This window comes from Orcinus orca, chromosome 2 (genome assembly GCF_937001465.1).
Source record: "Orcinus orca chromosome 2, mOrcOrc1.1, whole genome shotgun sequence".
In the NCBI taxonomy this organism is placed as follows: Eukaryota; Metazoa; Chordata; class Mammalia; order Artiodactyla; family Delphinidae; genus Orcinus; species Orcinus orca.
Window position 1 is genome coordinate 147,070,953 of NC_064560.1, and position 22,267 is coordinate 147,093,219.

The following is a 22,267-nucleotide window of genomic DNA, read 5'->3' on the forward strand; positions in this document are numbered from 1 at the left end:
AGGTCAGTCTTTCCTTGGCTTAATGTCATTACAGATTACAAAGGGAAATGAATTATTCTTAACTTTTAATTATGACCACTGGTTCTCCCTGTATTCTGTTTTTCCATATTGAAGGAAAACTCTTTGACTAGTGTTACTGGAAATGTTTCTAAGAGGATTTAACATGATAAATTTATATTTATTATCCTACTTTTAAAGTGGTTGTTTTAAACAAAAGAACTAGCTTAAGGATTAAGATAATAGCTTTTTAGAGTCAGAGAGACCTAGGTTTAGATGCTGATGATTATTATTACTTATAGAATAGTAGAATGTTTGAGCTTGAAACGACTTTATGGTCTTTTGTCATGGGTCCATAGCTATTTCTATACTTTTTTTTTTTTTTTTCTTTGTGGTACGCGGGCCTCTCACTGTTGTGGCCTCTCCCGTTGCGGAGCACAGGGTCCGGACGCGCAGGCTCAGCGGCCATGGCTCACAGGCCCAGCCGCTCCGCGGCATGTGGGATCTTCCCGGACCAGGGCACGAACCCGTGTCCCCTGCATTGGCAGGCGGACTCTCAACCACTGTGCCACCAGGGAAGCCCTATTTCTATACTTTGATAGAGTTCATATTTCCTTTTTGTGTATACTCCCCTAATATTTTCTCCTGAAATTTACTTTTTAGATATGAGGTCTGATAACTGTCCTTCATACTAGCCATTTTGTTCAGGCATTCTTACATTTTAATAGGCATTTATAAAGGTATTAGTCAAAAGTATGACTGATTCCTCTGGAATACCATCATTTAATTTTTGTTTCTATTCTCTATCTATCTATTGACCATGATCTTATTTAATTACCACCACTACTACTATTCCACCATCCATAAACCTGCAACATTGATGTGTGTGTATATATGTGTGTGTGTGTGTGTGTGTGTGTGTGTGTGTGTATGTAAATGAGGAAACTGAGGCTCAGAGCAGTTGAGGCTTAAGGCTTAAGGAAACTTTTCAAAATATTTGTTGACTTTTTCATTAACTCATTGTCATGCTAATGTAGTTTCATTAACTTGATCAGAGAGAAATCCTGGTGAAGGGGAGAAAAAAAATTTTTCCTCTACCCTTACGAGTTCTTAGCTGAGACCTCTGTAATAAAAGATTAACAAGAGAAAAACAAACAGAAGCTTATTAACATGTATACCTCATGTATGCATAGGAGATACTGAGGGAAAAATGAGTAACTCCCTGAAGTGGCTTAGAATACAGATTTAAATATCATCTTATGGGGAAAGAGAAGGGGGGTGCACAGGGGAGAGTAAATGATTTTTAGGGAAGATGAATGGAGCCCTAAAAGAAAAGATGGGAGGTATGATAGTTTGTGATAAAGTTTGTCTGGATGTAGTGTGGACTTTCAGTGTCTTGTTGAGTCAATTTTCCCTGGTTGATGAAACTCCTGGGGAGGGGATTTATGACAATTGAGTTCCTTCTGGAGGATCTGCTTTTAGACAGATAAGGGGAGTTCAGAGAAAGCCTCTCCCCACATTTGCTGTTTTTCGAGTGCTTATAGCTCAAAATAATCAATATACCAAAGCAGCATAGGTTGGGGCAGCATGTTCTAAACTCCTACAGTCATATTTTGGGGTGGCATATTCTGCTACCCTTCACTGGAATGACAGTATAAAAGGTAAAACATGAATTCTATTTTTTTAATTAGAAATTTTTTTATTGAAGTATAGTTGATTTACAATGTGTTAATTGCTGTACAGCAAGGTGATTCAGTTATATATATATGCATTCCTTTTTTATATATTCTTTTCCATTATGATTTATCCTAGGATACTGAATATAGTTCTCTGTGCTGTACAGTAGGACCTTGTTGTTGATCCATTCTACATATAAAAGCTTACATCTGCTAACCCCAACCTCCCACTCCATCCCTCCCCCAGCCCCCTCCCCCTTGGCAACCACCAGTCTGTTCTCTATGTCCATGATTCTGTTTCTATTTAAAATATGAATTCTAGAAGTAATAAAACAATCTTACTTTAACAATAGTTTAATTATTAAATGTACTATTATTGTTAAATTTACTAACAATAAATTTAGGTCTAGGATATGATAAATAACAGTAATTGCTCTGGACCACTTATCTGCTTTACACCCCTTTTAGTGATGCTAAAAATAGTATCTGTGGTTTCTCATTCATGTGTAAATTGTTAGCAAAACCTTTTGGAATCATAACCATTATTAAAGCAAAGAAATTGGGACTGCCCTTTGCATTTTACCAGAATGTCTTTTGGCTTATATTGCCATTTGCCGCTTCTTTTCCTATTCGATAGTACTTTGGGTGCTGATTTTGAATCTCATTTCAGGGACAAATGGAAAAAGTATGCTTTGATCTACAACTCTCTTATACTTGCATCTAGTTATTTTTAAATCATTTTAATTTTAGGTAGTGAAACAATTTCGTAGTGGTGGTTACAATACATTGGTTTCTACTTGTGTTGGTGAAGAAGGTTTGGATATAGGAGAAGTTGATCTTATAATATGTTTTGATGCCCAGAAGAGCCCAATTCGTCTTGTGCAACGAATGGGTAGAACTGGCCGCAAACGTCAAGGCAGGATTGTTGTTATCCTTGCTGAAGGACGAGAAGAACGGGTAAGTAGACATGTGGAAACGTAATTTGACAATTGAAATTTGAGAAACAGAGCCTAAAGACAAGTATCAATCTGTTAACATTCAAAGTCCAAACAATCTGTAGGTAATTGTGATTGATTGTTTTCCTTTGTATTAGATTCTGCCTGTTCTTTTCTTGTAATTAGGAGAATTTTTGACTGGATTCAGTCTTAATATTTTTATACATATAAAGAAACACATTTTTGTACTTCAGTATTATTTTAGAGACACATAGATACAAAAATCAATATGTATTACTTTGTGTTACTATTTCGCTGTGCTTCTAAGGCCTGCTTTTTGTGTTTAGTTTTTTGTTTTTTAACTACAGTGAGCTGAGAATGGTTTTATTTATATTTTAAAGAATTGCCTAAATCAATCAACCAACCAACCAACGGACAAGAATATGCACCAGGGATAATGGGTAGCCTGCAAAGCCTAAAATATTTACTTTCTGGCCCTTTATGGAAAAGTTTGCTGATGCCTATTCTAAGTGATAAGGGACTTGAATGATATTCATACTTTGTTGTAATCTTGGGTAACAGGTCTTCCTAAATACGATGTTGTATCAATACATAATATTATTTTGTGTATGTACACTAAAGTATTACCTAACTTTTGTAACTGAGTGGGACTATTTCTGTGTCTAAGTAAATAGTTTTACATTAAAGATTTTTTCATTAATTGTGATAGTTTTAAAAAATTGATTTAAAATGTTTTATAAACACTTTAAAAATCATCCTGAAAAATGAATTTTCCCCTCAATACTTTTCATGTGATTATAGCATATTCTTATGTAACATCCAGTTTATCTACAAAATGATTCCAATAAATGAAATGTCTGGCAGCTTTTAAAAGTCTATGTATTATCACTGAGTGGAATTGGATTCTAACTAATTGTATTACCTTGGCAACTCACTTAAGTTGAGTTGCCTTAAGTGAGTTGTTAGTTGTTAGTTTAGATATCAGGTGTTAGTTTTCTTATCTGTTAAGTCGTCATAATGGCCCACATTTGGTGAGTACCTACTCTGTGCTGGACAGTGTTGCAAATGTTTCAAATGCATTATTTTGTTTAAATCCTGTCAACAACCCTGTAAGGGCAGTACTAGTGCTTTTCTTGTTGTATACAGTGAAGAAAATTGACACGTAGAGAGATGAAGTAAAAGCTGAAATAAGAGAACAGTATTTTTTTAAAAAGCAATTGACACTTATATATAAACATCAGACTTAATCAAAAATAGCAAGATATTAATAAAAGACAGATTTCCTTTGTACAATATAGTTACTAAGTTAAGCTTTTATAATAATGAATTTTGAAATGATTTTCATCAAGAGTTAATTGAATAGGCTTCAAATTTAAGACAACAGATATTCCATTCTTCAAGTATTTAAGTGGATCAGAGTTTACTGTTTAGAATAAACTCAGACTAATATAATAACTGCTTGTCGTGGCTTGGTGATTATTATAGAAATAATGTGATTTGATGTTTATTTGTTTTTGCAGACTTATAATCAAAGTCAGTGTAACAAAAGAAGTATTTATAAAGCTATTTCAGGTAATAGGCAGGTCCTTCATTTTTACCAAGGAAGTCCACGAATGGTTCCTGATGGAATCAATCCACACTTACATAAGATGTTCATCACGCATGGTGTCTATGAACCAGACAAGCCTTCTCGGAACTTGCAGCGAAAGTCATCTATCTTTTCCTATAGGAAGGGTAAATAAAATTTTTCACATTTGAGACATGCGTTTGTCTTCTTGTTGTTCATTAGCAGGTCACATATTGATATTTTTCTTCTATGAGAAACTCAGCATACATTCTAGGCTGTTATAGATGTTCACTTTGAGAAGGATAAGAGATGATTAATGTGGCAAAGGGAAGGAGACACTGGCAGTACAGAATGAAAGAAACTCAGTGTTGGGAAAATTAAAAATATCTTATCAGCTCAGAGAATCCTCTTTACAAATTGTGGAAAAGAAAGAAAATAGTTTTATTATTGAATAGGCGTTAAGCCAATTACAGTGCGCATTGTAAGGAATCCACTGAGATAATACAAAGACAGAAAGAAATTCTACCCTATTCATCCAAGCAGTCACAGTCCTTTACATCATTTTCATAAGATTAACAGTAACTTGTCCTCATATAAGAGGACAGCACCATTTGCTATATGTTCTTTCATAATTCATTCCAAATTCACCTGGTAATTGAGGTAGCCATTTGTGTTAGCTAGTTGCCTTTATCCAAAGAAATAATAAAACTTCTCTGTCTCTATGACAAGCAGATAAGGACAACTCAGAGAAAGGTGCCAAGGCTAAACTCTGCAGGTGTATGGGAATTAGGGACACTATCTTCCTTGATGTTTACATTTCAAAGAGATGGCTCCTAGGTCCTTAAGAAAATCATTTCTGGTTGGAAAGCTGGCTAGAGGCTTGCTTTGCCTTTACAACGATTTGCATAAATATCAAAGGGTTAAATAAAGGATTTAGGAACATTAGGTATCTCTGGAATTGCTCCCAGAAAAAAGGAGGGGGAATTGTTTATTTCCATCTCTACAAAGGAAAAAATATTCTTTCTTTTTTAAAAAATATTTATTTATTTATTTGGCTGCACAGGGTCTTAGTTGTGGCATGTGGGATCTTTCGTTGCAGCGTGCAGGCTTCTCTCTAGTTGTGGCATGCGGGCTCTAGAGCACACGGGCTCAGTAGTTGCGGTGTGCAGGCTTAGTTGCCCTGCGGCATGTGGGATCTTAGTTCCCCAACCAGGGATTGAACCCGCATCCCCTGCATTGGAAGGCGGATTCTTAACCACTGGACCATCAGGGAAATCCCCCCCCACTTTTTTTTTCAATTTATTGTTACACCAGATAGTGGTGAAGTTAGACTAAGTTGTTGGTGATATTGAATCAGTAAGAAAAAAATACTTTGGTGCCAGGGAGCATAGTAATGAGAGTGCTAGCTTAAGAACTGCAGAGATTTTGGTGATATCAAGAAAATATCTGGAACTGTTAGCACTATAAAAATGAGAAACAAAAACTTTTTAAAAAAATTTTATTTAATCTTTAAGGTAAGCTTTTAAAGAATCATAAAATCATGTAATTATATTCTAAGATTTGGAAGAAATCTTGGGGGTCATCTGGTCCAATTACTTACCAAGGTAGGGATGTTTTCTGTAGCATTCTTGTTAAATGTATATCCAGCCTCAACTTGAACATCTTTGTTAATGGAAGTCGTATTCTTTTATGAGGGTTCATTCCATTGTTGAATAGTCCATATAGAAGAAGTCCCTCTGTTGAAAAAAACAATCTGGCTTTGTACCTTTTGCTCATTGATTTAGTTTTGGCTTTGCCAACTGAAAAAGAACGCACAATGTAAAAGTTGAGAATTATGTTTTATTTGGGGTATTACTGAGGACTGTAGCCCAGGAAGGCAGCCTCTCAGACAGCTCTGAGGGACTGGTCCAAAGAGGTATAGGAGGAGCCAGGATATATAGGAGTTTTTGCTGAAAAAGAACCCTAGTAGTTGAGCATCAAAAGATTACTGCTAATCACAAAAAACAGACGTCTCAAGTTAATGATTTTAGTGCTTTTTTATGTATGGGAAGATGCAAGAGTTTGGGCTCATTAAAATTATACCTTTGATATACATCTTAACTATCTGGGGCCAATATCCTGTTTTTCTCCATGCTGAAACCCCCTTGGGGGCAGCTGCAGTGGCTGATGGCTTGATGGCCCCATCATCCTTTGTTTACTGAAATGGCAGGCGACTTTCTTTGCCAACAGCTTCTAGACGCAAAGAGTGGATCTGATCTTTGGTTTACGTAGGTGGCAGTTCTTTATGTATTTGAAGACAGTACCTCTCAGGTTTGTTCAACTGATTGTTCTACTGGTTTTCATTACCGTGAAGTTTCAAAGTTCTTTCCCTCCTAGGCACCTGCTTTGGACTTACTCACTTAAATTTGTTAATGTTCTTTCCCTTAACTCAGAGCCATTAATCAGTGCTTTTTGGATATGCCTATTAAACCTAATGCAAATCCACTTAATAGGAATATACCTGTCATTTTACAAGACTTTGCTAAATTTTGGGTTAAAAGGAAAAGATAGTATGTATTTTGAATTCTCTTGAATTTGTTAAAAAACTTGATTAGGTTGGCATACATTTTTCTTAGTGATCATTTTATTTTTATAAATGTATATGTTTAATGATTGTTTATAAAATGTTACTAGTGATGGATGGTAAAAGTCTAGAACCTGTCCTTTTTTAAAAATTGAGATAATGTTAGCTCATGTTCATTTTTCTGTGCTTTTTTTCTTCCGTTTTCTCTTGATTTTTCAAGTGTCAGTGATTCATCTTGCCAAGATAGTGTGTATGAATGTCATCTTCTATGTATTAGTATATAATTCATTTGGGCTTAGAGGTCTGAGTTTATTTAAAGTGACTAGGAGAATGGAATACCTTTCTACTTCAAAAGCCTTAGCGCCTCAGATTGCTAAATCTGAAAGGGACCTGAGAGATCACCTAGTTTAAACCCCTTATTTTATAAAAGCTTTCTATATAATATTTGGGACTAGCTAAGACAGAAGCTTCCTGATTCCTAATTCAGTAGTCTTTCTGATTTTTTTTTTCTGCCCTCATCTGTATTGGGACCAGAGTTATAGGTTTGTATTTTTTATCCTTTCCATGTTGGTGATTGTTTTCCTTCATAAAGATTATGGAAATTAAAAAAAGGGTTAATTTACGATACATTTTTTAAAAAGTATATTATTATGTCATTATTTAAAGCAGTAGGTCTTTCCTATCCCCTTTCAACCCCCCCCACCCCATTTAAGACTTTAGTCTTGGCATCTCCCCCACCCCCACACCAGTTTCAGATAACTTTTCCGATAATGTTATGCTAGAATCATGATACTAGTTTTCATCTGTGAGTTATCTGTTTCCTGCCAGGTCTTAGACAACAAAATGGAGAGAGTCCAAAAGAAACCAGGACTGAGAGCCTAGCTGCCTGGTGATGTTTTGCTAATAAAGTCATTACCGAAGGTTAGCTCTAGATGGAAGGGTGCACTAGTACTTTCAAAGAGGTGAGAGAAATTTAGGAGATATGTAGAAGCAGGAAGTGATAACCAGAGTGTTTATATGAAGAACACTAATTTTAAGGTATAGAATCAGTGGTTTAGCAGAGATGAGTAGACATAAACAGGTAGAGCGTTTGAGTTGATGTCATATATTTTGTGTTTGCCTGGCAGATTTTTTTAAACCTCTTTTCAATTATTTTTTAAACTTATAGGAATGAGGCAGAGTAATTCACAGAATGATTGGTTCTTATCAGAAGAAGAATTTAAATTATGGAACAGACGATATAGATTAAGAGACACTGATGAAATTAAGGAAATAACATTGCCTCAAGTTCAGTTTCTATCTTTACAGAATGAGGAGAATAGACCAGTAAGTTGAACATGTTTTCAGATGCTTTTTGTAGCGACTGTGCAATAGCTTTGGAAGTAAAGAGAATGAATGTTCATGATCAGAATGTCAACTTATGTAAAAATTAAGAATGTAAGCAGTGTAAAAAAGAATATTAAAGTCTAATTTGGTAAAACTACTAATTTTCTTGTATTATTGTATATATATTTTTACATGACTGTAATATATTTACATAAGTTCTGACTTTTCTTATTACTTTCTGCATATGAACATGTCTGTGTAGGTGTAATTTATATGATTGTTATGTTGCTCTGCAATATACCATAATTTGGCTCTTTCCCTGTCATGTTTTAGAATTATTTTCAGTATATTACTAATATAAAATTAGGCTGTCATGAGCATCTTTGTACAAACTTGTTTTCAATTTTTGTTTTGAAATTACAGTAAAACTTTAAATTGGATCTTAGATTTGTTTATTTTGTTTACTATGAACAAATTATTGATGAACTTAATGAAAGTCAAGAGAATTGAGCAAAGGTTACATATGAACCTAGAGAACTAGAAAAACAACCTCAAGGAAGATTCCTTTGGGAAGATTTATAGGGCTAGAAATATACGGCTCTTGAGAATTTGTATTTTATTCACTAACAGGGAAAGTGAGAAATGGCAGTAGGCATGAAGAATTGGGATCAGTATCACTGAGAGATTATGACTGCCTCTTTATTTGATTATAGAATATAAATCTAGCATAATAGTAATTTTGAAGCCACACATTTTCTTAAATATTTGCTCTTAACATGGGACTATATAAACAGGAATATGGCGAACTAGTAACTCATATAACATTTATTTATTTGTGTATTTCATTTTTAATGACATTTATTGTTTTCTTTTTAATTTTAAAAGCAATACATGTAACGTTATTTTAAAAATGTGTTTAAAAGGACATCTTTGTACTTTATAAAATTATTTTCTTTTTTCTCCTGAGATTTTAGCTGAAAATACCTAAATGAATTAAAATTATTTATGGTAGGCTATCTGTATATTAAGTATTTTTTTAATCAGTGTGTGAAATCTGAGTATGTGTGTTTTTATTATGTTAAATTTATCATTAATCAAGACTCAAGAACCAACCACTGGAATTCATCAACTCTCTCTCTCTGAATGGAGACTGTGGCAGGATCATCCTTTACCTACATATCAAGTCGACCATTCAGATCGATGTCACCATTTCGTAAACATTATGCAAATGATAGAAGGAATGAGACATGAAGAGGTAGGGTTCTACTGTAACTTTCTCTTGCTGGTATGCCAGTGAAACTAGAATACTTAATCTTTATTCTTCTTAATTTGAAGTCTTTATTATAAGAAACAAGTATTTATTATAAATAATCATAGCTAGACTATTTTTGTTTTTCTATATAGCTTCTTGTGATCTCAGTGAGGAGCTAGTTTTCTGTCTTAGGAGAAGTAGACCTAGTTAGAAGAATGTCATCTGTGAATATTGATAGACCAGAGTAAAATTTTAATATATTTAATGATTTTAAAAAATTTTCTTTTATTTAAAATTTTTTTTTGGCCATGCTGCATGGCTTGCAGGATCTTAATTCCCTGACCAGGGATTGAACCTGGGCCCCAGCAGTGAAAGCATTGAGCCCTAACCAATAGACCTCCAGGGAATTCCCATTTAATGATTTATATAAACTGTTTGTAAAGCTAATTTAGGATTATTGTTAGATTGGGATCTGCATAAATGTTCTCTATCATATAGGTTATTTGGTATGTCTTTTTTATCCTGGTGGTAGTTTAGAGATTTAGTGATTTCTTGAGCAGTTTCCTGATTATTCTTCCTTGAGAGAGTCAGAATGATGAACGTATTATGAGTGTGAAATCCAGAATGCCTGGGTTAGAAGCCCAACTTTACCTCTTACTAATTGTGCATCTGTAAGTTACTTAACCTCTTTGTGCCTCAGTTTTATCTGTAAAATGGGGATAATGATAATACTTTCTTCATAAGATTGTTGTGAGGATTAAGTGGCTTAATACACATAAAGCAATTAGAATAGAAACTGGCACATAGTAATTACTCAATAGATTGTAGCTGCTATTTTTATTAGCTGTTGTTCATGAATACATGTAAATAAAGTAATTATTTTTGGACCCCAGCAAAGCCTATGCATCAAAGTAACACATTTATTTAGTGCCTTCTACATGGCATGGTTTGTTCTAGGCCCTGTGGCTACATTGGTGAAGAAGTCAGATAAAACTTTCTATAGGGAGCATATATCCTAGCAGGGAGACAGACATTTTCACATTAATATTTACTGTATTTATTATTCAAATACAATAAGCAATACTTAATTGCTTAAGTCCCTGAAGAGTAGAAGAATCCTGACTAAAGTGGCATTCATGGGCAAGAGGGAAGGATGAGTCAGGGATGGTGGGGACTGTAGTTTTAGATTTAGAGATAAGTAAGACTTGGAAATTCACTAGACGTGTTCTTAGGAAATTTGTTAAAAACAGTATATTCTAGCTTACAGCCTAGAAGACATACAGGTACCATTATTTCAGATGTTTCAAAAGCTGTTCTTAGTTTACCTTCATGAAGAGAGTAAATTTAACATACATATGTGTGTTTTTCATTTATATATATTAATTTCTTAAATATCTACTTTTAGAAAATTAGAATAATTGTTCAATTAAATGTCAGAAGTGAAAAAAGTGTTTATAATCATATTCTATGTATTAATTTGTACTTTCTCCAAATAGTTATCATGGGTCTCTCATGTACTGGGTACTGGGAATACAAAAATATTAACTGATAAAAGATAATTTATGATAATTTCGCAGTAGTGTCATTTCTATTTTGTTTGACTTGGAATAAGTTTTTAAGGTATAAAAGATCATTTGAATAATGTAATGTTGTTTAGAAAATATTTTAGCAGAGTAAAACTCATCTTTAGAATTTTTTTTTTCTGTTTTCCTATGAATTTTTCATTTTCCTTCTGTATAGGGAGAATGCAGCTATGAATTGGAAATTAAATCTTATTTACAAACGGAAGATGTTAGCTCAACATCTAGTGCTCCCAGGAATGAATATAATCCTTTTGCCAATGGCATCTTTACTAGTAACAAGAAATCTTCATTTACAAAGAATATAAATCAAGGCAAATCACTCTCAATAACGGAATCTGATGAAGAATGTGCTGAAATTTTTAAACAAATTCGTATCAAACCAACTGAAATTGCTTCTCTAAAAAAAAAAGCTTCCAAAGAACTGAAAAAAGATCAACCTAAAAAAGAACATAAGGAGGTTGTTATGGGGCCTTTAGATACTGATGGCAGTTCTACTGCTAAAAATATTTTTCAGGTAGACCTACTAAATGATAAAAGAGTATCAGATACAGATGAAGTTGCTGCCACATGTGCTATCAGTGAAAATGTAGGTAATCGGTCATGTGGATTATTAGCAGATTGTCAGTTTACAAATAAATCTACTAGTTCATTTACTGGAAAATTTTTAGATTCTGGTTATAACAGTTTCAGTGATGAGAAATCTCTTTCATCTAGCTTATTTTTTCCATTTGAGGATGAGCTTTATATAGCTAGAACAGATGACAAATTTTATAATTGTCATTCATTAACAAAAGAGGTGCTAGCTAATGTAGAGAGATTTTTATCTCATTCTCCTCCGCCTCTTAGTGCACTCTCAAATTTGGAATATGAAATTTCTAAGGGTTCTGCACTTGAGAACTTGCTTTTTGTACCCTACACAGAGTGTTTACAAAATGACAAATCCACTTGTTTGATGTCACATTCAACTATAAATTCTCAACAGAATTTAGAATTGAGTTCACTTAAATTTATTACTCATCCTTCTGAAAAAAGTTGCCTTTATGGTACAATTAATGATAAGATTTCTGCTGAACCAAGCTTCTGTTACTATAATAAAGTACATAAAGATATTAAAAATGAACATTTAGTGTCCAACCATCATATTCAAATAAACACTGGCCCTCCAAAGTATTTTGTTGAAGAAAAGAATCATGATGTTGATAACAGTGGCCTCCCAATATTGCATACTGATCAGGATGAGAGTTTGCTATTATTTGAGGATGTTAATACAGAGTGTAATGATGTGAACCTTCCTCTCTTGAACAGTAAATGCAAATCTTTATGTGTGTCAGACAAAACTGCTCTAAGTGAAATGGCACTGGGCTCTCAGTTCTTAATTTCTGATGAACGTTTGTTAGGCAATAATTCTGAACCCCAAGATCAAATTATCGGTGATACGAATAGTTGGAAATCTCATGAAGATTTGAGAGGTGTACATGAGGAAAAACTGAAGAATGATGAATATGGTTTTGACTGCTCTAAGGATTTATTTTCTGTTACCTTTGATTTAGGATTTTGTAGTCCAGATACTGATGATGAAATACTAGAACATGCATCAGATACAAATAAGAATAAAATTTTAGATGATCTATCTGGAGGGTGTTTAGACATTAAGGAGATAAATGATGCGAATTATGTTTCAAATCAAGCAGTAATATCAAGAGACCATGTTGATAGTTCTATGAGTGAAACCATTACTAACCCATCAAGTGAAGATAAGCGGAGTCCAACTTTTGCATGTTTTCCAATGAATGCAACAAAAAATAAAGAATTTATGTCTCCTGGTTATTCTCAATTTTCATTGCCAGTAAGAGAGAAAGTTATGAGTACACCACTTTCTCAATCAAACACGGCGAACTTATTTTCTAAGAAGAGAATAGAAATGGCTAGGAAGTCAGATTCCAATAAGGGAAAAATAAATCTACAAAGTTTCAAAGAAACATTGAATTCAACTTTCGATGATTTGGGACTTTCTATAGAAAAGGCTAACAGCAGGGAACAAATCAATCTGCATCAATCCTGCCATTCTGCTAAAGGTAAGATTCCATCTTTATAAAATACAAATCTTTCTAGAATGATTACTTTGGATCATATTCTATAATTTTTCACATGTAGTTTCTCAGTATATGGTGTAATGAATTAGGTAATCGATATACTATATATTTCTTAAATTGATGCTTACTGATCCAGTATTTATTTTATCTGCATATACTTATGGCATGTATGCCATAGGAAAGGTATTATGCTAGGCACTGTGAAATGTAGAAGTGTAAGATTTGGCTCTAGCCCTTTATTGTAAAACACAAACAAATGTGTGACATATACATTCAGATACCAGTAAAACATGGAAATAACTACCAAGTGAATAATAAGATGGCAGACATCTAGGAGGTTCAGAAGATGAAAACATTTTGAACTGGATTAGATTGGAAATGTTGACTTCAAAGGAAGGTTTCCATTTTGGCTCCTCAGGAATATTCATGATTTGGATATGCTGAAAATAATCAGGAGGGAATTTGGATGTTATAAAATGGTGAAAACAAAGGGAAAGCAGGAAAGTGTAAGATTTTGGTGGGATAGTATAAAGTAGAGGATTTATATAGCAAAATTTAGAAATAAGACTGTATTTGGAAGATTGAGATAAGACCATAGCAGATCTATAGGAATCTTTGGATTTCTGTGATTTAATTCTACAGAAAACCCAGAAAATAGATGTTTAGTATTAAAATGATTTAAGTATCCTTTAGATCCTGTTATAGAACCCAACTCTAGTTTGTGTATAGATTATTATAGCAGGCTATTTATGAATTTTATTCTTTATGGCTGAGGAAAAAGAATAGTTGTAGGGTAAAATGAGAATTTCCTTTGTAAATCTTTTTCTTATCTGTTCTCATTAGCATCAAGGGCATGATTAATGAATGTTTTATTTAAGATAAAAACTTATTTAAAATAAGTTCTGGAAATACAGTTGATTTTTAAAAACTGACTATTCGGGGCTTCCCTGGTGGCGCAGTGGTTGAGAGTCCGCCTGCCGGTGCAGGGGACGCAGGTTCATGCCCCGGTCCAGGAAGATCCCACGTGCCGCGCAGCGGCTGGGCCCGTGAGCCGTGGCCGCTGAGCCTGCGCGTCCGGAGCCTGTGCTCCGCAAAGGGAGAGGCCGCGGCAGTGAGAGGCCCGCGTACCGCAAAAAAAAAACAAAAAACAAAAAACAAAACTGACTATTCTGCATAGTTCTGGAGGTACTCTGACGTGTATTTTTACTAAGTATGTTGCCTGTGATCCTTTAATATTTGCTTTAACACCTTTATATTAAGTCTGTGTTAATGGGTGAGATAATTTTTCTTTGTGTCATATTTGCATTAAAACTTTTTTTCTAGCATTGTACTTAACTACTAACCATGGGCAATATAATTCTGAATACATATACATTAAGGAACAATTTATTAGGGAATATTTACTTAGTATTTATTATTCCACTTAACTGAAATAGAAGACTTAGGATAATTTGCCTTGTTATATATGTATACAGTAATAGTTGATTAAAACACCACTAAAGCAGTTAAAAGGAAAGCCTCCTGGAATGACTTGCTTATTGTAGCTGAGCCCTGCATTTAACTATGGCTTCCATAGAAGATAATGAAAAAAGGAAAATGAGTGGAATTATATAGTGATCATCTACAAAAAGGATTTATTCAAGTTTATCTGTCTGGGTAGATATTTTACTAGTATAGAGTGTGAGGAGAAATTTACTCTGTGAGTTTGTATTTGTTTTTTATTGCTGTGTAAAAAATTACTCCCCTTAAATTAGTGGCTTAAAATAACATCTTACAGTTTCTGTAGTTTAGGAATTTGAGAGTTGCTTAACTGGGTGGTTCTGGCTTTCTCTTAGGGTTATAGTCAAGATTTCACTTGGGGTTGCACTCATCTGAAGACTTGACTGGGCATGTAGAATCTGCTTCCAAGATGGCTTATTTGAAAGTGGGGGAGGGTGATGGGAGGCACACAGGAATCTCTGGTCCATAGCAATTCTAAAATCTAGCAGAGCTGAGATTGGAAGTTTCTTGATTAGTACTCAAAGCCTGCTAATAATTCTCCATGGTTCTTGGCTTTGTACTCTGGAAGCTCGGTTCAATTTTGTAACAGGTAGCACCTGTGGAGTTTTCTCAGCCTGCTTCCTTTTAGTGAAAATTTGGGAATCCAAAGGCCTCTTTTCATTTTGTACTGTCTCTGCCCCTTTTAGTTGTAGCTGGCTGTCTTTCTTCGCTTATAATTCTCATAAATCTTTGTGGATCTCTTGTGAATCTTATTTGAGGTTCATTCCATTAGACACTAGCTGTGCCCACAAATCTTTTGGAGGTAAGTCCTTCTCTACCTTTGGCTTCTCCAAAGCCAAAGATGTCTAGAGATAGTTCCTTAATCTTCTTAGAAGGCCTGTTGTTTGAGAGGAAAAGTAAGAGACATCTTTAAAATGTTTGGAGGGTGTTTTATCTGACTGAATGGTACTCTAAGGTACCACCTTTGATCTTTCTGAGGTCTTAAAGCATTTGCAGTTACACCTTCAGCACCATTTGCACAATAGCTTCTTAGCAGTCTTCTAGATTAGATCTTTGCCTGGAACATTTCTTAATTTAATATTGTTTGCCAGCTGGAGAAGCTGTTAATCTTCAAAACCAGCAAGTCTCAACTGTTTCCTGTTTAACAGTACTTTCTTTAGTTCCTCTCTCTCCTTTCACATTTTACTTAAACAGGAAGAAGCATAGGTAATACCTTAAACATTTTGTCTGGAAATCTCCTTACTTAGATCACCTCATTCATTAGGTATATTTTCATTTTGGGTTTTTTTTTGGCCACGAGGCATGTGGGATCTTAGCTCCCAGACCAGGGATCGAACCCGAACCCCCTGCATTGGAAGGCGAAGTCTTAACCACTGGACTACCAGGGAAGTCCCATTAGGTACATTTTCTACTTTCTGTGTTACCACAATGTTGCTAAACTTTCTGGCACTACATTAAGGATCCTCTTTCCTATAATTTCTAATAAGGTTTTTCTTACTTCTTTCTAAGCCCTCACCCATGGCCTCCTAAATGGCCATTAATCTTCCTACAAACAATTCCTTTGAGGCTCTTCAAGCTTTCACTAAAACTTTCCTCAAAAATCCTTTCAGCTTCTGCCCACTCTCTAGTTCTAAATTTATGTCCACAGTTTTGGGTTTTGGTATGGTAATTCCCTATTTCCAGGTACCAAAATCTGTGTTATTTATCTCTTGCTGCATAACAGATTTCCTCCACAACTTAATGACTTAAAACAACATATATTATTTCACTGTTCCTTTGGACAGCATATATTATTTCACCGTTTCTTTGGACTCTTTAGCTCAGAGTTCTGACTACGGATATTTTATGAGGTTGCAGTCAAGTCGTTGGCCAGGGCTACAGTTATCTGAAGGCTTGAATAAGCTTGGAGGATCACATTGCCCTTGGTTAAGAGGCCTCAGTTTCTTGCCATGTTTGCCTCTCCATTGGGTTACTTCCTCTATTTTTATTATATAGCATTTGGCTTCCTCCAGAGTGAATGAGGCCAGAAGGAGAGCAAGGATGAGACCTCTTATGACCTAGACTCTGAAGTAACACACCTTCACTTCCATTATATTCTTCTGTTAGAAGCAAGTGACCAAATGTGGCCCACCCTCAAGGGTAGAAGAATTATGATCCAACTCTTGAAAAGCAGGCATATCAGAGGATTTATGAACATATCTTAAAACAACCACAGGGCTTTTATAGAAGGTTTCATAAAAACACATAAAAGGTGTCTTCTGTCAAAATTTTATGCAAGTACAGAAATAGAACTTTAAGTATCTGAAAACTTGAAGGATTTGATTTCACATGAATGTTTTGTTTTTTAACATTCTTTCTAGCCATGAATGTCTTGTTCCAATTACAACATTTGGGTGACTACCAATTTTTATTTTACACTTACTCACAACACATATGTATATGTACACATATGTACATACATACATTAAAAAAATCTTTTCATATATTGTTTTGTAGCCTTCAACTAGAAAGAGAATAAGACACAAAGGGCAGAAAGACTATAGTAGATTTTAGAGATGAATTCTAGAATGAATAAAACTAATAAAATTGTATTTTGCACTCTTCTGGACTTTTTTCAGTTAATTTGTAAAACTGAACCTGAGTTAAATATATGTTTATTACCAAGAGTTATCATGTCTTAATTTCTTCACTGGCATTGTTTTTATTTTTCTGTTTTTTCCCATGCTGATTTTTGGGCCAAATTTCTAAAAAACTATCTTGTTTGAGAGTGAATAAATGTTGAGATTGCCAGAAACAATTCTTATTGGACCCATAAATAAAATAGATAGTTGTGGTTGGATAAACTTAAATCTGTTGACCAGATTCATTATTTTTAAATAAGTTCTAGATGAACAGTTAACAAGCAGTGAAAGTGAAGATGATGAGATTTTCCGAAGAAAAAGTAAAAAGACAAAAGGAAATGTTTTGGAGTCCCCTGAGGTGAGTCATTCAATAATCACAATAACATGATCACATAAAGTTTTTTGTTCCTCTTATTTTTTTTTTTTGGCCATGCCGCATAGCATGTGGGATCTTAGTTCCCCAACCAGGTATCGAACCCACACCCTCGGCCTTGGAAGCATGGAGTCTTAACCACGGGACTGCCAGGGAAGTCCTTTTGTTCCCCTTAAAACTATTTTTTTTTAACTTTTTACTTTATTTATCTACTTTATCTAGAATCAGAAAAATAGCGAAGTTGATTCTCCACTTCATGCTGTCAAAAAGCGCAGGGTTCCTCCAAACAGAGTAAGTAAATAACAAATAATGTATAGTAATTCCTTTTGAAATAAATATTACAAGAGAAATATCTGTATAGATGACCATAGGTATGTTTGATATTATGGGTATATGTTTAACAGAAAAATAGATAGTAAATACTATGTGACTGGAATTTCTATTTTAATTTTAAACTCCTTCAAAAAACTATTCCTATTTTTGTCAGTACACTCCAGCAATTCAGATTAAATACCTACTTTGTATCTACTGTGTAAGATGTTGGATATACTGTAAAGATTATTTCCTCGTATTGTTAAGTCTGCAATCTAGTAGGAAGGATAGATAGTAAGTGGATAATTTCCATATAATTTTTTAAGTTAAGTGATAAGAAAAGATAAACCCTTAACCTAGACCTTGGGAGTTCTGGCAAGCTTCTTGAAGATAACAGCTTACTTAAATCTTAAAGCATCTGTGGCAGTTAGGGAAGAGAAGGGAGAAAGGAAGGCATTCCCCAACGGCTTAAAGAAGGACACAAAGTGGGGAGACAGCATCTCTTGTGGTTGGATTGTAAAGACAAAAAGTACCAGGAAGTAAAATTGGAGAAAAATCTGGGTGAGTTTTTGGAAGGCCTTATTCTTTCATTTGCTTACTGAATGGGCTTGAAAGAAGGAAAAGAAGGAGTCCACGATGACTCTCTGGTTTTGGCTTGGGCTAGTTGCAGATGTGTCACATCTTTAGAGAAAACAAGAAAGAGTGGTAAGTTCAGTGTTGAACATGTTTGAAGTTCATGTGGGATAGTAAAGTGACAGTGTCTGGCAGGCATTGACAACTATGAGAATGTGAAATCTGGGTCGGGGGGCAGGTCTTAAGGCTAATAGTATTCATTTGTCATCAGTTTATAGCTGATAGCTAAATTTTGAGATTAGGAAATCTTGTGTGTTTTAATTCTCTAATACAAACTAGTATAATTTGTGCAAAATTAATTGAAAACGCAGTCAGTCCCTATTAACTTTGTATACGCATATAAAACTTCATTAGAAAAATTGCTTTAACTTGCTACTTGAACTAGAATGTCTGATTGACTTACTAGAAGTGAATTAAAATATTGATAATGCTGATGCTCAATCTACTTTAACCTAAAATTATTCCTGTTAATTGAAATTATTTTGATAAATTTCTTTTGATTCTTTTGATTGGTTTTATATTATTCTGTAAGAGATATTATAGTAGGTTTCATAGTCAAAATTTGTTGTTATATTGGTTTCTTAGTTTGAAAGGACTCATGTATGTTTGGACTAATTTTGATAGCTGTATTTACAGACTTAATTTTTTTTTTGTGAAGCCCTTCAGGGTCTTCTAAAGGAAAGAGTTAAACTAAAAACACAAGTTTGCATCGGATACATTCGATTTCATACAAAATTAAATGAATACTATACTCGTATTACTTATATTACCTAATTTATTATTTTAGTACTTAGAATTACCTAACTTAAATTCTTAAGTATTGTGTATTTATAACATGGCTCTGAGTTGTAAGAGCATTTTATTTTTCTAACAAGAAAATGTTAGGTCAACTATTTAAAAAGGAAAAATGAAAACAGAAGCAATAACCCTTGAGAAACACATTAAGATACAACACTCCAATTATATTTTCTCATTTAAGAATTTTATTGAATTTTAGTTAGATTTATCATCTAGCGATGAGAGTGAGAATTTTAGCAAACGAGATCCACAGTCAGCAGACTTCAAGGATCATAATAAAAGAGGCATCAAAGTCCAAAAGAGACTGAGTCACCTAAAGGTAAACTTTTTTCCGTTTCTTATTTTTATATAAATATACTATATATTTTTTTAATTAGTAAAGAACAGTAGATTTTACACAGAAGTAGATTTTTCTCTATAATTTCTTATAGTAAAAAATCCCAAAATTAAAAAATATTTTGACACGAATTTTACTTTTTGTATTGGAATTAAAATCTTAAGGTGTGGTATTTTAGTTTCTCTTTGTGTTTTGAAATTATCTTGCAGTGTTGTGTTATTTTGAATGACTAAATGAAGAAACTTTAGTGTATTGAGGATTTAATATTCAAATTGAAGAAAATATAGAGACAAATCTGAGTTTTAGAATATTTGCTTTTGTAATAATTATATTGTTTTTCTTATCTCTATCCAATATTCACATTCTTGGAAAAGAATTCTCAGCACCTTTTTGTCTGATCAGTCTTTCTGTGGTACTGTATTTTTCCTGGAAAAAGTTAATTAGCTGAAAGACTCAGGAGACTTTATGCTTATTAAGAAACATTCAGCAAGCTGACATGCTGACTTGTACTTGATTTTATTCATAGCAGAATTAAAAGAAGAAATTTTAAATAGGTATACTACTTTATTATTTCTTCTTGCAGTTTTCTGTTTTTATTATTTTTGATCTTAAAAGCACTGGCAAGAAATCCATTTTCCAGAACTGTTTCCAATTATTTGAAGAAATAAAATGATTTTCTTAAAGGCATCTTCCTTTTTTCTCATTTATCTTAGCTTGTAGCTAGGAAGTTTTTAGATGATGAAGCAGAACTTTCCCAAGAAGATGCAGAATGTGTTTCATCAGATGAAAATGATGAGTCAGAAAATGAACAGGATTCCTCATTACTTGACTTTTTAAATGATGAGACTCAACTGTCACAGGCTATAAATGGTAAGTGATATAATGATGCTTCTTTTTCTTTTGATTTTCAATGCCTTTAATGTGGTTATACTTAAATATTCTAGTCAGTTTCCAAAGAACTTTGACTTTAAAGGGAATTAAATTTGTCGTGTGTAAAATACTTGGTCATTTTCATTCAAATTCTGTTAATATTTGCTCTATGTGAGAGTTGATTGTTTATAGGCTTCTGCTAATTTGCTTATGTCTCTCCAGAATGACCTAGTTGGCTCAATGTCAGATGTTCATTTAAACAAGTATTTAGTGCCTACTATGTGCCCAGTACTATATAAGGTTCTTGAGAAAGCTGCATCTGTGAGCGAAATGGACAAAACCCCCTTCCCTTATGAAGCTTACATTTGAATGGAAGAAGACAAGCAATATACATAATAACTAAATTATTTAGTGTAAGATGAAAACTTTACAGAAAAACAGAAAGAGTTGAGTAAGATGAAGATTTGGAGTGGCAGAAGTTAGGGGTATTAACAGATAAGCTGCAAATTTAAGTAAGGTAATTAGGGGTAGCCCACATTGAGAAGGTGACATTTAATCAAAGACTAGAAGGAGATGAGGAATCCAGCAGTGTGACACAAAGCTAAATTTAAAACCAGCTGAGACACAAAGCTAAATTTATTAAATTTGCTAAGGTAAGGGAGATCTACTTTTAGAAAACAGTCTCCCCAAACAATGCTTGAGCAGGTCTTCTATACAATATATTAAGAGCAGATGATTCAGATTGGCTTTAATAGAAATGGGAAAGATTGTGGTGGGCTCTTCTGTATTCTTATCCTTCACAAATCTTGCCATTATTCTGCTCCTGCAGTGCCTGATATGATTTGAAACAGCAAAGTTTCCCAAGGTCCGTGACTTTAAAGAAAAAAGGCTTTAAATACAAAATTATCGGTACCATGTCGCCGATACTGATATGATTTGCAGAATAAGGTTTCTTTTGCAGGTCTGTAGTATTGTATAATCTGGTGGGAGAATGTTGATGCAAAGATGACAACCAATGTGAAGGCCCTGAAGCAGGAGTGTGCCTGGCTTGTTCAAGGGAATAGCATTGTGACTGGAATTGAATGAATGAGAAGGGAAGTAGTTGCAAGTGAGATCAGAGAGTAATGAATGAGCAGCCAGCTCATATTAAGTAGTATAGCTCTAGCTTCTGTGTTGAGAACAGTCTATTTGGGAGCAAAGGTGGAAAAAGAGACCATTTAGGAGGCCATCGCAGTAATCTAATCAAGGAATGTTAGTGGCTTCTACCAAGGTGGGGGCAGTGTGAGGGTGAGAAAGATTGGATTCTGGCTATGTACAGCTGATGGGATTTTCTGATGGATTAGAGAGAAAAAGAGGGAGTCAGTGGGCTTGAGCAGCAGGAAGGACTTTAGTTGCTGCAATTGGGAAGGTTGAAGGTGGAGCAGTTGGGATGGAGAGTAGGGAGATCTGAAACTCCATTTAGAAACAGTATGTTTGAAACGTAGGATTTCAAAGTTTTTTTTTTTTTAAGAAAATCTCAAAATCCACATTACCTTTTTTTTTTTTTAAGCCTCATTTCTTAGGTACTCTTTGCTATATAACTTTAAAAATTGATAGGCCTATGAATCTCACATGAATTATGCTTTGTGGAAAAAGCCATATTCAAAAGGTTACATACTATATACTTTGATTTATATGACATTCTGGAAAAGGTAAAACTATAGCAACAGCAAATAGAATAGTGGTTGCCATAACTATGCATTTGTCAAGACTCAGAACTATACCCTAAAGAGGATGAATTTTATTGTATATGCATTATACCAAAAAAAAA

The 22,267-nt window shown here is 34.1% G+C and overlaps 1 protein-coding gene across 6 annotated transcripts in view; it reads left to right on the top strand.

Moving 5' to 3' along the window:
• FANCM (FA complementation group M) overlaps positions 1-22,267 on the top strand; it is a 54,191-nt gene that overhangs the window by 21,271 nt on the left and 10,653 nt on the right. For 5 of the 6 annotated variants that reach the window (XM_033428437.2, XM_033428439.2, XM_033428438.2 and 2 more), the window contains 9 exons: positions 2,424-2,630; positions 4,150-4,363; positions 7,928-8,085; positions 9,185-9,340; positions 11,078-12,995; positions 17,395-17,492; positions 17,730-17,798; positions 19,450-19,569; positions 20,301-20,457. In XM_033428437.2, the coding sequence (XP_033284328.2) occupies positions 2,424-2,630; positions 4,150-4,363; positions 7,928-8,085; positions 9,185-9,340; positions 11,078-12,995; positions 17,395-17,492; positions 17,730-17,798; positions 19,450-19,569; positions 20,301-20,457 (3,097 nt within the window). The remainder of the gene's footprint in view (positions 1-2,423; positions 2,631-4,149; positions 4,364-7,927; positions 8,086-9,184; positions 9,341-11,077; positions 12,996-17,394; positions 17,493-17,729; positions 17,799-19,449; positions 19,570-20,300; positions 20,458-22,267) is intronic. The other variant, XM_012533081.3, reaches the window with a different exon arrangement.